This window comes from Bos taurus, chromosome 22, assembly GCF_002263795.3.
Source record: "Bos taurus isolate L1 Dominette 01449 registration number 42190680 breed Hereford chromosome 22, ARS-UCD2.0, whole genome shotgun sequence".
NCBI classification, from domain to species: Eukaryota; Metazoa; Chordata; class Mammalia; order Artiodactyla; family Bovidae; genus Bos; species Bos taurus.
Genome location: NC_037349.1, coordinates 59,020,803 through 59,042,234, shown reverse-complemented (window position 1 = coordinate 59,042,234; position 21,432 = coordinate 59,020,803). Strand labels below are relative to the sequence as shown.

The 21,432-nt window shown below is 60.9% G+C and overlaps 2 protein-coding genes across 3 annotated transcripts; one reads left to right on the top strand and one right to left on the bottom strand.

The window, feature by feature from the left end:
• The first annotated feature begins 414 nt into the window (after positions 1-414).
• Positions 415-20,023, top strand: RAB43 (RAB43, member RAS oncogene family). 2 transcript variants are annotated; one of them, XM_024983330.2, is made up of 3 exons: positions 415-665; positions 14,504-14,681; positions 17,265-20,023. In XM_024983330.2, exons 1-3 carry the CDS (start codon positions 468-470, stop codon positions 17,513-17,515), a joined length of 627 nt encoding a protein of 208 aa, XP_024839098.1. In that variant the 5' UTR covers positions 415-467; the 3' UTR covers positions 17,516-20,023. The 2 variants fall into 2 exon arrangements, with proteins under 2 accessions (XP_024839098.1, XP_024839097.1); XM_024983329.2 differs by having other exon boundaries at positions 14,498-14,681.
• A 505-nt stretch (positions 20,024-20,528) lies between these two features.
• Positions 20,529-21,154, bottom strand: GP9 (glycoprotein IX platelet). Its single transcript, XM_005223180.5, has one exon. The coding sequence runs from the start codon at positions 21,152-21,154 to the stop codon at positions 20,612-20,614; it is 543 nt and encodes a 180-aa protein (XP_005223237.1). The 3' UTR covers positions 20,529-20,611.
• Between the last annotated feature and the right edge of the window lie 278 nt (positions 21,155-21,432).

The window sequence follows — 21,432 nt, the reverse complement described above, 5'->3', positions numbered from 1 at the left end:
CGGCGGGTACGGGGGCGCTGTGGGCGGGCTTAGGGGCAGGGCCGAGGGTGCTGACCTACTGAGGGCTGCTCTCAGGGGCTGGGCGGGGCCGAGGACAGTGCTGGGGGCGGGGCCCGGCCGGGGCGGGCCTGAGGTTGGGTTCTGATTGGGTCGAGCCTGGGGGAGGGCCTCGCTGGGGGTGGGGCCGAGGGCAGCGCAGGGGGCGGAGCCAGGACGGGGGCGGGGCCCGGCGCGGGCCGCAGGGCCGGACTGGCCTGGCGCGGCGCGGAGGGCCGGACCCGGCGCGTCCCGGGCGGAGCCGCGGCCCCGGGGCCTGGCCGGCGGGGCGGGCCGGGGCGGGGCGGCCGGCGGGCGGTGGCGCCCCTTCCCCAGGTGTTGCGGCGCTTCCACGTCGCCAGGCGGCCCGCGACTTCCGCGAGCCCAGGCCGCCCCAGCGTCCGGAGCGCCGGCCTTTGGGCTCCCGCGCCATGGCGGGGCCGGGCCCCGGGGACCCGGACGAGCAGTACGACTTCCTGTTCAAGCTGGTGCTGGTGGGCGACGCGAGCGTGGGCAAGACGTGCGTGGTGCAGCGCTTCAAGACCGGCACCTTCTCGGAGCGCCAGGGCAGCACCATCGGCGTGGACTTCACCATGAAGACGCTGGAGATCCAGGGCCAGCGGGTCAAGGTGGGAGGCCGGGCCCGGGGCCCCCACGGCTGTAGGGCCCCGCCCTGGAGGGTCTCCCCTGCGGGGGCGGGGGCCGCGGCCAGCGCCTGACCGCTCCGCGGCGGCTGGGCCCCTGCCCTTCCTCCCGTCGGAGCAGGCCTGGGCCTTGGCGTCGGGGCCGGCCTCCGTGCGCAGATCGCGGGCCTCGGGGCGCGGGGGTGCGCGAGTTTGGGGGGTGCGGAGAGAAGGCCCTGCTCCGCGAGCTACACCCCCTACCCCCGGGGACTTTGTACCAGTCTCCGGTGCCCGGCGGTGCGGAGCCTCGGGTGCAGGCCCCGGGGGCGTCGGGCCGGCCTGTCCCTGCCCCACCGCGGTCGAGGCCCCCAGCTCGGCCCTCGGTGGGGACCCCAGGCCGCAAGGAACATCCTCCCCCCCTCGACCCCGCACGACTAGGAGGGAGCAGGAAGTAGTTGCTTCTGGGACCGGAGGGCCAAAACTTTTTTGTCAGAATTTCCGGCCTGGCCACGCCTCCCTGCAGTGTCTTTGTGGACCGCGTGGTGGAAGTTGACTCGGCCGGGCGGCCCGAGTCCCTTCCCCCAGCTGCCGCCCGACGGGAACTGAAAACGGCCCGGAAGGTGGGGGCGAGCCCCGGGCTCCGGCGGTGGCTCTGCAGAACCGCAGGATGTAGTTGTCGAAGCGTCCTGGCGACGGTCTGACAACTAGCGTTTGTGATTCGCCCGTCAGTCTCTTAACCTGGGTGTCAGCCCTCCGTGCTGGATTGAGAGACCATTGTTCTTGCTCGGTAGCTTCGCCGAACAGCGCGGACTGACATCCTTTCCTCTCTTTGGTGGTTTTGCGTTCCCACCGGCTCTGGCCTGGCTCCCAGGAGCCCTGGGCAGGGGTGCCCCCCTTACCTCCATGTTTTCTGGTTGAGCCCCCATACCGCGGGCCCAGCTTTGCTGGACTGCCTGGGTCTGCTACCGGTTGCCTTTTGCCAGAAAGCTCAGCTCTTTGTTTCTGCAAAATAGGGATAATTTCTGAGGGATAATTTCCGGGTGTCGCCTCCCGCTTGCCTCACCATGGAGAAGTCTGCCAACAGCGGTTACAAGCCCTCAGCAAGCCCTCAGCGCCTTTGGAGTAGATGACTGGGAAAGCAGAAACTCCCTGCCCCGAGGGTTCCTTTTTTTTTTCCCCCATAGTCTTTGGAGTTTGTGTGCATTGGGTCTCCTTAGGACAGGAAAAAAGAACAAGGTGTGGCAGGCAGATTTGAGTCGTTATTCAGGACCACCCTGTGGAGCAGCTGGAGGGAAGAGCTGTGGGCTGGGTGGAGTGTGTCCGGGATGGGTTGTGCCCTGAGGCGCCGCCAGCAGCCGGGGGAAGTGGCCAGCTGAAGGACGGGCGTGAAGGAGGGCGTGAAGGATGGGGCATGCCGCCCCCCTCCCCGGCTGCTGACGGGGGTCAGGGAGGGGGCAGGGTGTTCCTGTTTACCTGGCGAGGTTACAGCCTGTGCAGGGCCCGGGGTGCACTGTGTACCTGAGCGGGTTGTGCAATGCAGGGCAGAGCTCAGCAGTTCCCTTTCCTGCTGGTCACCTCCAGGGTGTTCTTCCCGGGGTGGGGGGGGCGGCGGGGGCAAGCGGGTCTGGGTCTGGGATGGGGAAGCGGTTTAGACATGCCAGCCCCCCTTAGGGTCACGCCACAGACCCTCTCTAGAGCCTGCAGTGTGCCAGCGGTTGCACAGATGTGCCCTGGTGCTCAGCCCCACCTCACACGGGCCGGGCCTCCCCGGGCACACAGCTGGGAGGCGACAGACGAGGAAGTTTTCTTCCAGCGTTTCTGACTCCACCACATCGGGGTCTTTCCCCTACACCCGACCACTGCTTCCGTTTGCGTGGAGTGGGAAAGCCTGTTGTAAAAACAGGCAATGTAAAAATAAGCAATTATTTACATTTTGCAGCCAGAGAAACATGAACCTCAGCACTGAAGAGACTGTGACCTGAATCTGGGAGGTGGGGGTTGGCAGCGGGGAGACAGTCTTCCGATTCCTGGATTCTGGGCTCTTGGACTCAGCAGGTCCTTTCTCCTCACCCATAAGATATCTTTGGGGTGTCTTCCAGCCAAGTGACTTTAAAAAAAAAATCAAAAAAGTTTATTGAAGTTCCGCTTACACACAGCAGGCCTCTCTAACATCGGGCGCCCAGGTCTGTGATCTTGACAAATGCGGGCAGCCCTGTACCCGCACCAGCATGTACAGGGAGCCGATTCCTCCCTCCAGAACGTTCCCGGGTATCCCTTTGTGTCAGCGTCCTCCCCCGACCCGGGCCCTGGCAACCGCCCATCTGTTTTCTCTCTGGTTTCAGCAGCGTGACTCTAACTGGAGCCCTTGACGAGCCAGATTTCATTGTTGCTGCTGCAGAAGGCTCGTCCACATCAGAGATTTACTTTAAAACCCTCCCAGGCCTGTCCGGGCTCCAGCGAGTATCCAGTGTGATCTCCTAGGCCGCCCCGCCTGTGCTGGCGGCTCTTGTTAGTGCTCGAGGAACCTCAGAGAGAGATCACCCAGTGCTCTGCTGGCTCCTCTGGCCGCAGTGTTTGGGGTGCTGTGGGCTGAAGTGGGGAGGCCAAGAGGCCGCGGGGTCAGAAGGGCCTTAACTCGCTTCTCACCCAGTAGAGCTGGGCTAGTACTTGTGTCTGGCTTTATGTTTAGGCTCTACTTGTCCTTATTTGAATAAAGAGTTCTGCTTTCCGAGAAACAGAAAGTTAGGACCATCGCAGATGGAATTCAGTCCCTTTATTTCTACTAGTTACTTCCTCTTGTAACTAGAATGGCATCCCAACTCCTTTCCTAGAGGGCTGGGCCTCCGTCTGCCTTGCCCAAGTCATCTCCCTGCCTCAAGCAAACTGTCCAGCCTCGCTAGCCCTTTCAGTCCTTCCAACATGCCTGCCTCAGGCCCTTTGCCCCTGCTGCCCCGCCGCCCACATTCTGCCCCCAGATCTCCGTGTCACAGCTGCTTCATCACTCGGTTGCCGTTGCCCCGGGCGCCTCTTCAGAGAGGCCTTTCCTGGCCTCCGAGGCCCTCCACCCGTGGCAGGGTAAGTTTAAGGTACGTTCATAGGGCTTGCCAGGGCTTGGTCTTGCCTTGTTTGTGGATGCAGTCTGCCTTGCGGACCCCACACCTTGGGACTCCTCACACCTGCCAGTGTCAAATGTACGGAGCTCACTCTATGCATGGTCCTTAATTCTTATTTAATGGGAGGAAGCTGAAGCCAAAATAAGGGAAATGACCAGTACACACACACGTCAGTGGCAGAACCAGGCTTTGGACCCAGGATCTCACTGGCTCTAAGTCCAGCACCCACTTTTACACGTGACCGCTCCTCAGTCCTTCTCAGTCCATAACGATGACCCTGAGATTCCGCATGTTAATGACTCATGAAAAGGCAGTTGTGGCCACCACACTTGGAGAATAGCGTGTGGACTTGGCATTTCCGAGATTCTCAGGAATGAGGGTTGAAGTTGAAACCCCAAGGACTTTCTGGGGTGTTGTCCGCTAACAGAACATGAGGCCGCGCCCGGGGCTCCTGGAGCGCTCTGCTGGGGGGAGGCTCTGGCCGTGGGTGCGTTCACCAGGCTCCGGCCTTCAGGCTGAACCTGGAGGGGGCTCTGGGGGCTGCGGGCCTCTCAGCAGTAGTGTCTCTGAAGGAGACCCCTGGACTGGGGGTCTGGAGGTCTGGGTCTCTTCGTCTGGCTCCGTTCGGCCTCTTCCCAACCCTGGACAGTTGCTTTCCCTGCTTGGAGCCCTGGGCTTCCTCCTTCAAGAAATGGGACGATTTGCTCTCTCTACCTCTCAGGGTTGCTGGACAACTACGGACCCACTCAAAATAGTTAAAAATTGCCCTCGTACGTCTTTGGATAATCCATCCCCATGGATCAGAATTCCATAGACATAAAAGGCTATGCAGTTAAAAACTCTTTTCCATTTCTGTCCCCTTTAAGAAGGCAGGCAGTGTTCACCTGTCTCTTTGTCTGTCCTGAAGGTGCTGTTGTGGATAAACCAAGGAAGTCCGAACATAAGGGATTATTTTATTGTTGCTGCTGTTAGCATTTTCCTCCCTAGGGATTATTATTAAGACTATTAACCGGCCCGGCCCCCTCACCTCACGTCCCCCAGGAGATCTCGGCCAGTTCTAAATCCCGGACGCAGCCCGGGCGCCGCTCTCCCACCTTATCTGGGACAACACAGAGGTCTGTTACGTAAAACGGTCTGCACCTCGCAGGGGATGCACAGGTGGGTCGACCCCAGAGGGGTGCACCCCTGTATTGAGCTCTCCGTCGGGGTCACTGTCCCCGTGCAGGCGAGGCGGCCAGGGCTGTCCGGCACCGAGCTCAGTCGGGGCCCCGGGGCCCACGCTGTAGGACCTTGAACCCGGCAGGGGTCCTGGTCTGCAAGGGGCAGGGCCGGAGTGGAAGGCACAGGCTTCTGTTTGAACTTTGCGTCCTCAGCCCTTCCCGCCAGTGGTCTGGTCTTGCTCACATGCTTTTTCCTATTGGGATAAAATTAGTCTGACTTTGCTAATTTTGATCAGAAATAGCAAAAGGACCATTGGGCAAGAGAAGGGTTCTGGGCCCTGCTGCTGGTCTGAGGAAGTGTGTTCCGGGTGCTGTGATGGCCATGCTCACGGCAGAGTGACCTCGCCTCCCAGGGGTCTGCCAGTCCCGAGGCAGCAGGTGTGGTGGGGAGACGCCGGAAGGGGGGCTTTGCTGCCTGGTCTGTTCCCTGGTCACCCCAGAGCTGAAGGACCCGACGCACAGCAGAGCATCAGCGGTGGGAGCTGAGGTCGGCGCGGTTTCAGCCCGTCCGGGTCTTCTCTCCTCCCCTCGGCCCGTGCGACCCTTGCAGAGCTGGTGTCGCAGGGCTCTCTCCAGAGGCTCTGGGCAAGAGGGACTGTGTGGTGCCCGGCAGCCCTCGCCCCATCCCCCATCCTCCCAGTTTCCACCTCTCTTCTCACGCTCTGCTCCACGTGGTCCTTGCCGCCCTGTGAGACCCCATTTCGCAGACGGGGAGACGAAGGCCGTGTGGGCAGGCCTGAACCAGAGCCTCGCCTGACGCCTTTTCCCCGTTGCTGTCTGCATGCCCTGTGGCACTGCCAGAGACACTGGCGCACAGTCGCGCCCGGAAAGGTTTGGGAGCTATGTAACACCTAGGCCGACGCGCATCACTTGCGTTTCACGTTTTCTTAGATTGGCGGTGTCACGTCGACCTCCTGATGCCTTCTGCTCGTTAAACCAATCCTGCTGAATTCAGATGAGTTGGGAGAAGGGGCGCCTATGGCCAGTGTGGACAGAAGAACGTGCCTGCCTTCTAGAACGGCCTGTGAGATGCTGTCGTGTTGAACGCACAGCAGCAGAACCGAGCCAGTGCTGGGAGTCAGGGGCCTCTCGGCCTGCTTTGGGGCAGTGACCCAGGCCCATCTCTGGGCCACAGGCTTGTCCCCTCCCTGCCTGGCCTCGCTGGCCTCCTCTGCTGCCCCAGGCAGAGGCCTGAGCAGCCACGGACCAGGTATGTGACCCTGCACACAGCTTGTGCCAAAGGCAGCAACCCGGAACTTAGATGTGTCTCCAGGATCGGTCCCTCTCGAAGTGGTCTCCCGGGAAAACCGTGTCCGTGTCTCCCGATGTTGGATCACGGGGTGGGTTTGATGACCCTGGAGGGTCAGAAGCCGCTGGAGCGGAGCCTCCCATGCTGTCAGGAGGCCTTTGGTCCCAGAAGAGGCCCGACTGTAAAAGCAGAGTCCTGGCTCTCGGCAGGCTGGGCCTTCATGAGGATGCGCGGGCAGTCGCCGTGTGTGGGGGACAAGGTTCATCCCCGAGGCCTGCAGAGGCGGCCTCCAGTAGATGGTGGGCGGGTCACTTCCGGTCCCCAAGTCAGTTCCCTGGGCCCTGTGTGAGGAGGCTGGACCACAGTTACTGAGGGGTTCCTTTTTCTTTAATTTATCTGGCCGTGCCAGGACTCGGTTCCGGCTTGTGGGATCTTAGTTGCGGCATGCAAGCTCTTAGTGTGGCCCGTGGACCTAGTTCCCTGACCAGGGGTGGAGCCCGGGCCGCCTGCACTGAGCTCGTGGAGTCCCAGCCACTGGGCTACCTGGGAAGTCCCCCGTCTTCCTCGAGGCCTCGTGCTCCTGGCGTGCACCTGCCTCTGGGTTGAGGCCTGTTTTCGAGCCGGGGCCGAGGTAGATGTGACAGCGGCCGGCTGGGAGGGGCCTGCAGACCCCCGGCTCAGGCCCCCCGCGTCCCGGGACACCACGGCCAGCAGCGCGGGGACTCGGGTTTGGGTCCGTCTGACCAGTTTTCAGAGTTTTGGCTTGAGAACTAATTTCTCTAAGGTCCCCTCTGCTACGAAGAAGCAAGGAACTTCCCCCGCCCACCTCGTCCTGTGGGGGAAAGCCTGCTGGGATAGAGCCCTCTTGTGTGTCCACCGGGAGGGACGGTGTTGGACACCGGCTCCGGTGCAGCTGATTTCACCTCTTAGGTTTTTGTAACCTCGTAAGTGGAACTGACTTCCCGCCGCAGCTTGTGGGAAGCCTCCCTGGAGGGCAGCGCCTGGCCCGCTGGCCTGACCACAGGAACTGCCCGCAGAGGGCTTCCTTCCTGGCCGGGGCTGGCTCTGTGCCAGGTTAGAGGGATGAGACGGGTCCGTCCTCTCCAGAGCCCGTTCTCGACAGCAAGGGGCAGACTGGCAGACAGGAGCCCGCGCACACAGCCCTGTGCCCGATCGCCCGCTGTGAGGCCCATTTCGTTTGGGTCTCACATTAGGGCCAGTGGGGGACAGACACGCCAGGTGGGCACGGCCTGCGGGCCATGTGGAGGCCTGGGGGTGCCCTCGGGGGTGGATGGCCGGCAGGACCGTGGCTGGGTTCCACTGGCTCCCCGGAGGCGCCGCGTGCAGAGCGGACCCGGCGCCGGGCAGGTGGCCTGCGTGGTGGCGATTTGCTGACTCTCTTTTTAATTGCGTGTGTGTTAGGCAGGGCATCCTTTTCAGCCATCCTACTCATCTCATGGTCCCTGCCTGGCCCCCAAGGCACCCGAGTTTGAGGCAGCCGGCATCCTCCATGTTGCGTGCTGTTACAGAGTCCAGAGCAGAGGGCTGAGGACCATGGAGAAGACAGGTCCGCTCGGCGTGGAGCCCAGCCCATGTGTCGGGGGAGCTCCGCTGCCAAGGTGACCCAGAAGCTTCGGTAGGAGTTCACCAAAGGTCAAGGTGAATGCAGTCTCTCCTGGAGGAGGAAATATGACAATGATAATTCTCATCACGAGTGTGGGGACCCAGAGGCACAGTAGGAACCAGGAGTCCTTAGAGGTGGCACTTTGAAGGGAAAATAGGCTGTCCCTCACCTGGAGGCTGTTCTTTCCCTTGAATTCCCCACCCGCCTGTTTGTGACTCGCCCCTGGTGACTTGGAGTGGGCAGCTCCCCGACCTGGGGCCCTCTTCCATCCTGACCCGGCCTCACTCTGACCCTCTGTACCTCGGAAATGCCTCTGGCCTTCACTCTGGGTATCAGCAACCCAGAGAAGTCCCCCAAAGTCGGCTGGGAGACGACAGCCTGGCTGGGAAGGTGGGGAGGGGAGCTCGGTGTGACTCGCAGCCTGAGGTGCTGGTCTGTCCGTCCAGTGAGTGCAGGTGGAGGCCGCCCGCCGGGTGGGCACAGGGTGCCCGGGTGGTGGTTTCAGCTCAGCAGGTGTTTCTCGGTCGCTTGCTCCTGTTCTGCACTCTGAGTAGTGAAACTTTCCGTGAGGGTGCAAATGGCCCGACGGGGAGCTTTGCTGAGTCCAGGCTGCAGCGCCAGGCTGCTGGAGGGGGGCGAGGCTCGATGGTGGGCAGGTGCCCCTCCAGCTGACACAGTGTTTATCCAGTGCCTTCTGCATGCAGGTTCTGGGCACATGCAGAAAGCCAGGCAGACACAGCGCCTGCCCCCAGGAGACCCACGTGCGGGAGGGACAGAGACCGTGGAGGAGGGCTGCGTGCCTGTTTCAGGCCGGGCGGTGGAGACGCTGAGGAGGGGGGGTGGGTGGCGAGGGTCTGGGGAGGAGCGATTCAGGCAGGGATCTGGACACAGGCGGAGGCTGCAGAGTGTTAGGGCCAGTGGGGGACAGACATGCCAGATCATCTGCAGGGAGCCTGGCGCCTGCCTGACGGGTGAGCCCCACGAAGGGGCAGGAGCTGCCAAGCAGAGGGGACCCCACACCCGGGAGTGCCTTCGTGCTGGGCCCTGCGGAGGGCTGTGCAGGAAGGCAGGCAGACGGGAGGATGGGCCTGGACTCAGCGCAAGGCTGAGATGCCTCCCCTGGTCGGCTGCTACACCCCCAGAGCCGCCCATGTCCTCTGAGCTGTGGGGCTGGGGGTCTCTGCCCACGCCCCCAAGGCCCCGTGTGATGCCCCCCAGCACACCCCTCGCAAGTCCCCCCGCCCCGCATCCAGGTGGCATATCTCGTCGGGTTTCAGGCCGCTTGGTGCTCAGGTGGCTCCGACTCGGGACGCTTCTCACAGCTCCCCCAGGCCTGGCCTGCTGGAGGAGCTGTCCATGGCTGTCTGGAGGGCGGGGTGCTCCAGGCCTGGCTTCTGAGCGCCGAGGGCGCTAGGGCCCGGGATGGATCAGGCCGCCTCCACCATCCCACAGCAGAGCCTCGTGGCCCCTTTTCTGATGCCGAAGCCTGAGAGTCCAAGCTGGGAAGGGCGGGGCTGGCCCCGCTGCGTCGTGACCCGGCTCGTCCCTCCCCCGGCTCTGATGCAGAGAACTAGGATGGCAAGATCACCACCGCAGGAAGGACCTACTTGCCAAAAATACCTCCTCCAGCCCTGCCCAGATTTCACGAGTGGGCTGACCCAGATACCGTAACCTGTAGCTGGCAGTGTTGGTTTTTCACTCATTTGTAATTGTCGTCAGTTACACGTGTCTGTGATGCTTCCACAAGGCTTCTCACGCAAAGGTCTCCTGAGCACTTCCGGCTCGTCTCCCTCTTGCTTCTTTTGCTGCCCCTCCTCCCCCACGCACAGGCGTCTTCTGTCGACTTCCTGGTTTGGGACACGAGGCTTCACTCTCAGCACAGCCCTCGCCCCCATCTCTCTCACACACACACACACACACACACGCTTTTATACTTTAGGACACGAGGCTTCACTCTCAGCACAGCCCTCGCCCCCATCTCTCACACACACGCTTTGCATCCTCCCAGTAGAGGCGTGTGGCAGCGTTGATTAGATCAGCGTTGACTTCCTTTCCGTGTCTTCTCAGTGTACCCCAGGTGACCATGTCTCCCTACCTCCGCCGCTACCCGAATTACGGCCGTGACCTCCCAGCTGTCCCCCTGTTCCTGTCCTCTCTCTCCCTCTTTTCATGTGAGCTGCACAGCTGCTTGTGGGACGTTGGTTGCCCAACCAGGGATGGAACCCGGACCGTTCGCAGTGAAAGCGCGGAATTCCTAACCACCGGACCACCAGGGACGTCCTACATCCGTGCTCTGCTCTGATCTGCGTCCGTGCAGTCATCAGAGTGATCTTGTTAAAGAGCAGATATGATTGCCTTCAAAGCCCCTGGGGTCCCCTTGACTCCCAGGGAAGGCAGGGCTCCGCACACTCCAGCCCCTTCACGCTTCTCGGTCAGGCCCTGTTTCCCCCCCTTTTCACTTTGCTCCAGACACACTGATGTTCTTGCTTCTTACACCAGTTGTGCCTCTGCCTCAGGGCCTTTGCACTTACCGCCCTCACCCTGGAATGCGTGTCTCCCAGGCATCTGCACAGCTAGCTGACTTTCTTCAGATCGTGGCTCGACAGCTATCTCATTGAGGGCTTCCCACCTGAAATGCCATTGCTCACCGTATTTCATGACTTCTTCCCCTGCTTCTTCCCCCCTTATCACTGTCTAGCTTACTGATTATTTTATTACTCATTTTATAATAACTCTTCTGTTTACATTCTGTATTTCTATGTAAGCAAATATATGTCCTTATTACTCACTGTCTTAGCATCTGTCTCCTGCATGAGATGGTAAGCTTGACCACAGGAATTTGCGTCTGTTTCCTGTGGTACCTAGAACTCGGAGCAGGTGTCCGCTGAGTGCTTGCTGGGATGGCTGAGTGTGCACACTGTAATTAGTCAGAGCTGTTCAGGGCTAAGCCGTGTGGTGTGGACACCGTGCCGTGATTATCTTCTGCTTCCCGGGCTCCCTAGCTTCCCCTGGCAGCCCCGACCGTCTTGTTCTGGCTTGGGTGTCTCTTTGCCACCAATTCAGCTCCAGGCTCTCCTCATCTGTCCAACATGCTGTGTAATTTTCTCCTCACTGTCTTGCTTCCTCTCAGCTCCATTCTGGAGGAAGTCTGTCCCAGCGCGTTCTTGATTTCTGTTTTAGATCGTTTGTGGTTAGAGGAATATTCTGTGAGAATACCATTTTTGGAGGTTTATTGAGGCTTGTCTTACGGTCCAGCATATCATTTTATCTTGGTCAATATTCTGTCTGTTTTTCTTCCTTTTTTTTCTCTTTGTTCTTCAGAGTAAATAGTCTCTATGAGAATTTCTTCCAGCCACTGATGCTCTTTTGTCTCCGTCCTGCTGTTATGTTCAGTAGATGAGCTTTCCACTTCACTTACTGTACTTTCAAGTTCTAGAATTTTGACCCTTTTAAAATACGTTTTTACAAATATTTTGTAAAATATTTCCTTTCTCTACTGAAACTCCCTGTTTGCCCACTCAGAGTGATATTTTCCTTACATTCTCGGATTACACTGAAAATAATGGCTTTGATTCTTTGTGTCCAATACTGGGTCCATTTTGGCCTCATTTTATATTGACCGCTCTTCTCTTTAGGGAGTCCAATCTTCCTTATTATTTATTTATCTTTTCACTATAGTAATTTTTTTTACTGTATATTAGAAACACTGGTTTACACCTTGTTTGACTGGGTTGTGGTATCTTTTGAAGAGCACGGATTCTGGTCCTTGTAGTCAACTCAGTGACTGGCTGATCACATTGAACGTGTGTCTGGCCTTCGTCTTTTGTTGGGGCAGACAGGTGCAAGCCCGACGGTGTTTCTCTAGCCTCTTACCTTGGTGGAATTTGGCCTGCAAACCGCGAGCTTAGCTTCGGGCTTTGTTGGGCAGGTGTCAGGAGGCCAGCTTCTCACCTTGGTCCTCACGTAGCTGCAGGCGTCCTGACGCCTCGCCTCATACCTCTGTCACTCTGAGGGCCTCAGGCGCCTCCTCCCCATGGCTGTGCCGGAAGGCCCCCCAGCACGGCTCAGCCTCCACGTCCGGTGTATTCCCACCCCCAGAGGAGCCGCTCTCTGGTTCGAGTCTCAGCGGCTGCACGAGTCTCAGCGGCTGCACAGGGCCGTGCGCTGGGACCCCCCAGGGACACCCCTCCCCGAGGCTTCTGGGCCCTCCCACCCGCTGCATGGCTCTCCATCCCAGCCGCATCAGCTGCTCAGGACTCTGCTGTCTGCCTCCTGGGCTCAGCAGGACCACGGTGCCCTGCTTGGACGCTCACCCCCATCCTGCGGTCAGTCCAGTCGCCAGGAGAGCCCCGGCGAAGGTTCGCTGGTGATGGGGGCACTCCACGAGCGTTGCTTCTCTCAGGAATCGTGGTCGCGTGCTGCTTGCTGGTTACGTCCCCAGGACGGCAGCCTCTGTGTTTTCTCCGTCTGCTGGTTGTTCAGGGAGTGGGGTTTCGGCCGCCGGTAATGACCCTGCCCGCACTGGAGGCTCTGGGGAGCTCCCTCCCGCACTGGGGCCCCCACCTCACTTTGTTTTCTGTTCAGTCCTCCATTTGCTGGGTCCCCTTTTCTTCATTCTGGTTGATTTCAGCAGCTTCCTGAGAAAGGGTGGCAGGTAAATTTTCTGTGTGTCTGAAAACGCCTTTGTTAAACCATCGCACTTGACTCGTAGGGATTAGGGGAGAATTCTGGGCTGGTGGTCATCTTCCTTCGTAATTCTAGGCATCGTTTGATTGAATATCTAATGGGATGTGGCTCTTGTGCGAAACCTCGAGACCCGTTTTTCCTTTCTTTCTTTTTCTTCCCTGTAAGCGTAAGGGCCCTTTCTTCTGCCTCCTTGTCGCGGAGTCCCGCAGCCAAGAGCTTGTGTGAGTCTGTCTTCCTCCATCCTGTCTGCTCGGCGGGCCCTTTCAATCAGTTCTGAGGAGTTTTCTTGAAGTATTTTTTTGAATTTACTTTTTTTTTTTTTTCCCCCAAACCTCTTACTATCTTGACGGTGGACCATCTAGACTGCTTCCACAATTGCTTTTCTCTCTTTTCCATCTCTTTGCATTTTTTTGTTTTACTTTCCACAATTTCTTTTTTCTCTTTTCCATCTCTTTGCATTTTTTTGTTTTACTTTCCACAATTTCTTTTTTCTCTTTTCCATCTCTTTGCATTTTTTTGTTTTACTTCCCACAATTTCTTTTCTCCCTTTTCCATCTCTTTGCATTTTTTTGTTTCACTTGGAAGGAGTTCTTCAGGTTTGTCTTCCAACCCTTACGTCACATTTTTCATTTATATTTTTAACTTTCAAGATCTCTTTTTTCCTTTCCAAACGCTCCATCTACTGAAAATGAAGGTGTGCGCCTACCGTTTTAGGGTCTTTTCTAATGAAAATGCTGATGACTGTTTCTGAGAGTGTGAGACACTCTGCCGGCTTCCTCTTTTGTCCAGGTTGCTTTTTCCTGTTTCTGCCTGACCTCTGTCTTTGTGATCTGCACTCCCCTCTGGGGTATGGAGGGGAGTCCTTGGTCATCTGGATCCTGGGCTGGCGTGGTGCTGAGGGTCCCGCCTTTTGCATCACCCCTGCGTGAGCTGTGCCCGGGGCCTGCTTCCTGGAGACCCTCATCCTGCGGAGCACACAGGAAGTCTCCGACAGGGTGTCTGGTTTGCAAGTCACAGCCCAGAGCGCGTCAGCTGTCAGACAACTCATGTGGGCCCGGGAAAAGATGGTCACGTGCACAGTGCCCAGGCTAGGGGCCCTGCCCACAGGACTGTGCGAGGCCTCCGGGTCTGTCCCCACCCCGGACACTCCTTCAGAACCCAACAGAGAGGCCCCAGAGTGCCTGTGCCTGCGGAGGAGAGCGGATGGCCTGCGGCTCGGGCTGGACCAGAGCCGGTGTCCTTCTCAGGGCCCCGGGGCCTGTGGTTTGTACAGCACAGAAGACCCCCGCCCCGGGGGTCCCTCCTACCAGCCCACTGCTCCGACTAGGAGCCAGAGATGATTGCCACGTGGGCCCCTGTCCTGCAGCGCTGAGGGGCGCTGGGGCAGCGAGGACCTGCATGGGAGAGGCACTGCGCTTGGGGTCGGGGTTGCGGTTGGAGTTGGGATTGGGGTTAACAGGCTGAGTCAGCTGATGACCGAGGCCCCAGGAGCAGACTGCCTGTTGCCTCCCCCAGGCCCCCGTCCCAGTGTTGGCATCGTCCCCGGCCCCACTGAGGCCAAGCAGAGAGCCCCAGGGCTGGGGGCCTCCCCACGGCGGGGGAGGTGCTGGTCGTGGCCCTGCAGTGAGCCGGCGTCCAGGGCAGAGGGGGCACCACGCGGGTCCAGTGCACGTCCTGCCTCAGCACTGAGCCCACCCTTCTGCCCCCCGGGACTCTGGACGTGGGGGTGGGGCTCCTGCCCCTCCTTGGTCCGCCCCATCCTGCTCAGGCCGCTGAGCTGCCTTCCAGGAGGTCAGGAGACCTCTCCGCCTGTCCACCTCCTGGCACGTCCTGTCCGGTACCTGCCGGTGGTCTGCCCTGCAGAAGCAGTGCTTTGGGGGTGGGTCTGGGGGCGAGGCCTCCCGGTCCCCTGCACCTGCAGGCTCACGGGGCCCCCGTTTCTCCAGCTGCAGATCTGGGACACGGCTGGTCAGGAGCGCTTCCGCACCATCACGCAGAGCTACTACCGCAGCGCCAACGGGGCCATCCTGGCTTACGACATCACCAAGAGGAGCTCCTTCCTGTCGGTGCCGCACTGGATCGAGGACGTGCGCAAGTACGCGGGCTCCAACATCGTGCAGCTGCTCATCGGTGAGGCCGGCTGTCTGTCTGTCTATCTCCTTTGTAAATGAAGGGCGGGCAGAGCTTGGCCAGGCAGGCACAGAGCCAGGACCTGAACGTGATCTAGAAGATGCAGTTCCTACTAATCACCTGTAAAGTTGCATCCCAAAGCAGGAACCAGGGGAGGGGGCCTGGAGGCAGTCACCACGTGGCCGCACCACGGCCGAGGCTGCTTCCCTCTTTGTCACACATCTTTTCAGAACCCTGCCTGCTCCTCCTGTGTCAGGAGGCTCAGAAATGAGAAGTAATTTCTCCCCAATTCACGCAGCCCCTGAGCCCCTGAGTGAAGGAGGCTGGTTGTGTTCAGGGGCTTGCTCTGTCATCCGCTGCAGAGGGGCTTCTCATGTGTCTGTCCACCTCCAGGTCTCTCTGAAATCGGACCCCTCCCCTCCACCCCCAGAGCGTCTGATCGGGAAGGTCTGGGTGGGCGTCTGTCCACCTCCAGGTCTCTCTGAAGTCGGACACCCTCCAAGCGTCTGATTGGGAGGTCTGGGTGGGCCCGTGAACGTGAGTTTCTAGCAGGCTCCAGGTGCCATGGCGAGCCCACCTGAGAACCACTGCTGCAGGGCGTGCTCTGCCTTCTGCCTTTTCCTCCTGTGTCAACTTCCAGGCCTGGACTCAGGAAGCTGTGGCCCACACGTGTGTCCCTGGGGCCCTCGTCCCAGGCCTCAGGCTGGTTCCTCTCAGCAGGCTTGTGCAGAGGGGCCTGGGCTGGAGCGTGGGTGCGCTGGGCCGGACTGTTCCCCACCCCCCAGCAGGAAGGGGGCCCTCCCACTTGCCTGGATGCCTCCCTTTCATCCAGGACTTAGAACAAAACCTTCCCCACAGAGCATTTCACAGAAGCTCGAGGAGGGAGTAGCTCGGTGAGCCCAGGTCGGCAGACACCGCGGGTCCACCTGCAGGTCCCATCTGCAGTCGTCTCAGCCTCTGTCCCTGCCCCGCGCGGTCCTCTGGGGCAGACCCCAGCACAGCCATTTCATTTCCGGGTGTTGTAGCCAGAGCTACAAAAGACACACGTGCTTAGAACGTATGATGGCAGTGCTGTTTCCACGTCTGGCCTCTCCTAGCACAGCGAGCCAGCCGACCTGGGGTCAGGTCACGAATACCACGTGCGCTTTTCTTTTCCGTTTGTTGAAATCAGGAGCCAAGCAGGCGCCCTCCACGGACACTGGCTGCTGCGCCGTGTACAGTTATCAAACACGTTGTAGGGCTTTTCTTCCAGGCGTTTGTGTGTGTGTTTTTCAGACACACCACACAGCTTGGAGGATCTTAGTTCCCCGACCTGGAACTGAAGCCTGGCCCCAGCAGTGGGCGCGCTGAGCCCTAGCCACTGGCCCGCCAGGGACCCCAGGTCTTTACAGCGCCTGCCTGCCCTTGTCCCTGTGATCACACTGTGAAAGTCAGCCGCTTGCTTTAGTCGCCAAGTCGTGTCCGACTCTTGCGACCCCATGGACTGGAGCCCATGAGGCTCCTCTGTCCATGGGATTTTCCAAGCAAGAATACTGGAGTGGCTTGCCATTTCCTTCTCCAAGAAGTATAAAAAAAGTCTTGCATAAACTGGGCCAAGGAGCAGCTGACCAGATTACCTAAAATATAACGAATCCCCTTAGACCTCAGAGGAGAAGCCGAGGCATGCTCTCAGAGCCGCTGTGGTCTGCACTGTTCTTATCAGAAGAGCAAAATCATCAAAACCCATGATCCTACAGAGGATTAAAAATTCCCCTCTAAAATAGGAGAGGGTTAATAATAAACATAATAACGAGATTTTACCAAAAAAAAACCACGACCAGGTTTCTGTAACTTCACACCCCGGTGGCTCAGCGGTAAACAATCCATCTGCGATGCGGGAGACCTGGGTTTGATGATCCCCTGGAGGAGGGCATGGCAACCCACCCCATGTTCCTGCCTGGAGAATCCCGGGGACAGAGGAGCCTGGCGGGCTACAGTCCATGGGGTCAACAAAGAGTCGGACTGAGCAACTAAATAACAGCAGCAAAGTTGACGGAGGGCCTGCCCGGGGCCAGCTTACCGTGTCCATCAGTCGCTGCTCTGCAGAAGGTGGTGTCCCGAGTGGGCAGGCCGGGTCTCCGAGATGGAGTGAGTCACCCCAGGGTCACACAGCAGGCAGCTGAAAGCTGGTGTCTCTACCCGCAGCTGCCTCCAGCTCTAAGGGCCCGCATGCTTTTTGCCCAATTCTGCTGCTTCTATTTCATAGAAAAAATTCAGTAAAGTACACGAGCCTCTGGCACAGAGAAGGAAGAGATTAGACGAGGGGGTAGTGACTTCAGTCGCGTCCGATTCATTGTGACCCCAGGGACCATAGCCCACCAGGCCCCTCTGTCCATGGGATTCTCCAGGCAAGAATACTGGAGTGGACACCGTTGCCCTTGTCCAGGGGATCTTCCCAGCCCAGGAATCAAACCCAAGTCTCACATTGCAGGCATACTCTTCACCGTCTGAGCCGCCAGGGAAGCCCCAAGGATGGGGTGAGGGATTAAAATCGAGGCAGAGCCCAGGCTCGCCTGCCTCACCGCCACCCCTGCTTGCCCACAGGGAACAAGTCGGACCTCGGGCAGCTGCGGGAGGTGCCTCTGGCCGAGGCGCAGGGCCTGGCGGAGCACTACGACATCCTGTGTGCCATCGAGACGTCGGCCAAGGACTCAAGCAATGTGGAGGAGGCCTTCGTGAGGGTGGCCACCGAGCTGGTCGTGCGGCACGGCGGCCCGCGGCTCAGCGAGAAGGGCGCCGACCACATCCAGCTGGACAGCAAGGACGTCGCGGAGAGCTGGGGCTGTGGCTGCTGACGGGGCGCCCACGGGGAGGCCTGGTCACCGTCCCGAGGCCTGGGTGTGCGATGGCAGCGCCGGCCTCCACGAGGGAAGAGGCAGGAGGGGCCCAGAGGCCTGAACCAGGGCTGTGGGCCCTGGCAGGGGCCTGGGAGCATCGCCCCAGCTCTGCGCTTCCTGGCTTGGCCCGTCTCACCCCCGAGGCTGCTGTGGGCTGTGGCTTCCCAGGCGCCCAGCCAGGGCCCCGGGTCCTCCCAGGTCCCCCCAGGGCCTCCTGTGCGGCCACCGGCCCCCTCCTTCCGTCACTGCCAGCCCTCACCCGGCACCGGCCGGCTCCTCCTCAGCAAGCCCTGCCTCTCCCATTTCCCCCGGGACCAGTGGGGGCCGTCACCCACAGAACTCGGCCACTGGCCTGGGGGCCAGAGCTTCTCCACTCAGGTTGCCAAAGCAGTGACTCCTTTAGCCCTGGCTCTCAGCAGGTTGGGAGGAGCAGACATGAGATGGGGGGATGGACATTTCAGGAACGAGTGGAGGGCACCCCGTCTCACCCTCCGTGCAGAGATGCTTGCTGCCACAGTCAGAGCGCCAGCACCCCCCACCCCTGCCAGTCTAGCTTAGACAAAGGGTACGGGCCTGGCTGTCCAGGGTCTGGGCCCACCGCCCTTGTGGCCTTCAGCTGGGGCTGAGGTCAGAGCTACAGCAGGGACCCGGGTCCCTGGGACCCTTGGAAGGAGCACTGTCCCCTGGGCTGGGGGAGGTGAGTGGTCTCCCCTGGTGACCCCCAGCCCCTCCCCATTCAGCCCCTCCCCTCTCCCACCTGCCAAGTGTCCTCTCGGCAGTCAGGCTGCCGGCTCTGGTCCCGGAGGAAAGGATACTGGCCCAGTCGGGCTGGGAGCTGCTGGGCAGGGGTCTGCCCTAGGGGGTCAGCCCACTGTCGGCCAGGTGGGCTGGGAACTGGGAGCAAGAAGGCTGCCCACTTCCCTCCTCTGTCCTGCTGACGGGAGGAGGGCCTAGCCCCTCGGCCTGCACAGGAGAAAGTGCCTGAGCTGAGGTCTCAGAAGGGCCCCTCGGGCCAAGGGCAGAGGTCCTCCAACCCCAGGACCCCTCTGCTCGAGGCCCATGTTCGGGTGGAGCCCGGTGTTCAGTCCAGGCCCAGTGGAGAGAGAAGGCTGCCCTGCGGAGGGCAGCTGCTCTGCTCCGGGGACAGGCGGGGCACCCCAGTTCCAGGGAGCACAGGTACTGAGCCCGGGCCCAGCTGCCTTGCAGGCCTCAGGGAGGAAGGGGGTCTGGGCTGCGGGGACCGTCCAGGGGGATAGCTGTCCGGCGCCGGGGGCTCCTCTGCCACCGCAGGCCATGCCCCCTGCAGCCTGGAACTCGGGGTCACCTTGGGCTCCCCACTTTCTCTCCCCACCCCACTGCCATGTCCCTGCTGCCCCCTCCGCCCAGAGCGGCCCCACCCCCTCCCCGGACTCCTCCCTGAGCTCGTCAGCCTGAGCTTCCATGCTGCAGGCGGACGCCCCCCCCCCCACCCCAGCTGATGTCAGAGGGCACATGAAAGGTCCCTCCCCCTCCCAACACCTTCCGGCCCCCGTCGCCCTGGGACGTGGTCCACCCTGATGGTGTCCACCCGCACACGGCTCTGCCCCGGGAGCAGCCTCTGTCCTCAGACCCCTTGCTGCCCTCCCCACTCTCCCACCCTCCCCTCGAGTCCGTGTCATTCACAGCCCATGGTGAGAAAGAGTTCCTGCGAGTTTCCCGGTCCTCAGTCTCAGACGCCCAGGCCGGTGCTCCGGGCGCAGCCTGGGTGTGCCATTGCGGGCCTGCTCGGGGGTGCCCGCCAGGCGGGGCCCTCACCACCTCTGGGCCCTGGGCCTCTGTCAGACGGCCCTGGACTCTGGTGAGAGTTAATGGAGAAGTGTGTGAGAAGACACAGCCTGCCTCTTCCCAACTGCAATCTCTTCCTTTGTTTATAAAGGAGCAGGTGGGGTCCTGCCCCCCCACCCCACCCTAGGGGCTGCAGGAGAGGAAGTGGGGCAGAGGGCCGGCAAGTGTCCCAGCTGCCAGCCACCCCCCAGAAGAGGCGGTCTGCGGTCTGGGCTCAAGGAGGACCTGGGGATGGTGGGGTTTGTATTCACAGGAGGAGGGCGGGCAGGCCAGGGACCCACGAGCCAGAGCGGTGGGTCCCTGTCCCAGAAGCAGGGCGGGATTGACCCCAAGGACACAGGCCCCAGCTGGCTCGGAGCTGGAGGGAGCTCCTAATTCATATTGAATTCACTTACTTCTCCGGGAAAGGCGGCGGGGCTGGGGCCTCAGGGACCCCTGAGCCTGCATGGGACTGGCGGCTGGGGAGGGCCTGAGCCCAAGGATGCTGTTGCATTTGGAAATTTTTCTCATTGCCTATTTATGAATATAAGAATCTTTATAGCAAATCTATTTTTTAAAACATGGGAACAAGTTGCCTTTATGGAGACTTAGCAGAGCCAGAGTGTACACATTCCTAAACCAGTAAACATTTCTCTAACGCGCCATCTGCACCCAGACTGGTTGTCTTGCTTGAAGCTTGGAGATGGCCACAGCAGTCACGCCCAGAGCCCCCCAGCGGGCCTCCGAGCCCACACGAGGCCCCTGCTGGCCAGAGGGCATGGCTGCCCAGCCACACTGCCCCTGCCTGCCCTGGGTCCCCTCTGAGACAGACACTGGGGGCCACACCGGCCTCCACTCAGACCCCACGTCTGCCTGGGCTGGTTCATGACCTTGGACGACGGACCCTCATCAGAGCCCTGGTTTCCTCAGACGGGGCACACGTGCTTCAAGCATCCATCCCAGGCTGTGGGCTGTGACGTGGCCAGTGTGGGGCATGGGTGCCAGCAGCCAGGAGGGCATGGGGACCGGGCTGGGACCAGGGAAAGGGCCCTGGGGTGTCCAGAGACGGTGGGGTTGGGGGTAGTTTGGAGGGCGGGAGGTGGAGGTGGACCCAGCCATTTTACTAGGAACTTGGGGGATAGGGAAGCCCGGATCAGCGTCTGAACACAGAGATGCGGGTTTCTGGGATGCTAAGAGGAAAGCACCTCCGAACCTGCATAAGGGCTGGCTGGGTGGCGAGTTTCTTCTGAGCTACCGGGGGCTGGCCCGGGGCACCGGGATGGTGCACAGCAGGCTCACCAGGAGAGCCAGGCCCAGCGCGGCCACGACGACCAGCGCCGCGTCCCACCAGGACCCCGGGCCAGCCCAGGACTCGCGCAGGGTCCAGCCGCAGCCGCCCAGCTCCGAGCCGCTGAGCTGGGCGGGCGTGCGGTCCGCGGCGTGGGCGGGGCCGGCGCAGCGCAGGCGCAGCAGCTGCTCGGGCGCGCGGTCCTCCAGCCAGAGGCGCAGGTAGACGAGGCCGCAGTCGCAGCGCCACGGGTTGTGCGCCAGATCCAGGGCCTGCAGCTGCGGCAGGTGGTCGAAGGCGCCGGGGGGCACGCTCTGCAGGCTGTTGTTGGTCAGCAGGAGCTCGCGCGTGGGGGCCGGCAGGGCGGGGAGCACCTCGAGCCCGCGGCCGCGGCAGTCCACCTGCAGCCCCATGGTGTCCAGCGCACGGCAGGCGCACGCGGCCGGGCAGTCCTCGGAGGCCTCGGCGGCCGCCCAGAACAACAGCAGCGCCACCCACGCGGGCATCGGGCGGGAGGGCTGCGGGGACAGTGGCAGTGAGGTCCCCGCGGCCTGCCCCCGCCCCGGCCCGACTGGACAGGGGACCGCTCACCTCCTCTGAAGCCTTGGCTTTCTCCTCGGTGAAATGGGTGGTGGGGACGTGGCCGAGAAGCTCCCTGGACGCAGCCCGGCTGGCCCTCCCCAGATGCTCAGGAGGCCGGAGGGTGAAGGTGGCTACTGCGAGGGGGGCGAGGAGTGGACTCAGTCCCTTCCTGGGAAGGGTGGGCCCGCCTGCCCCTGCCAGA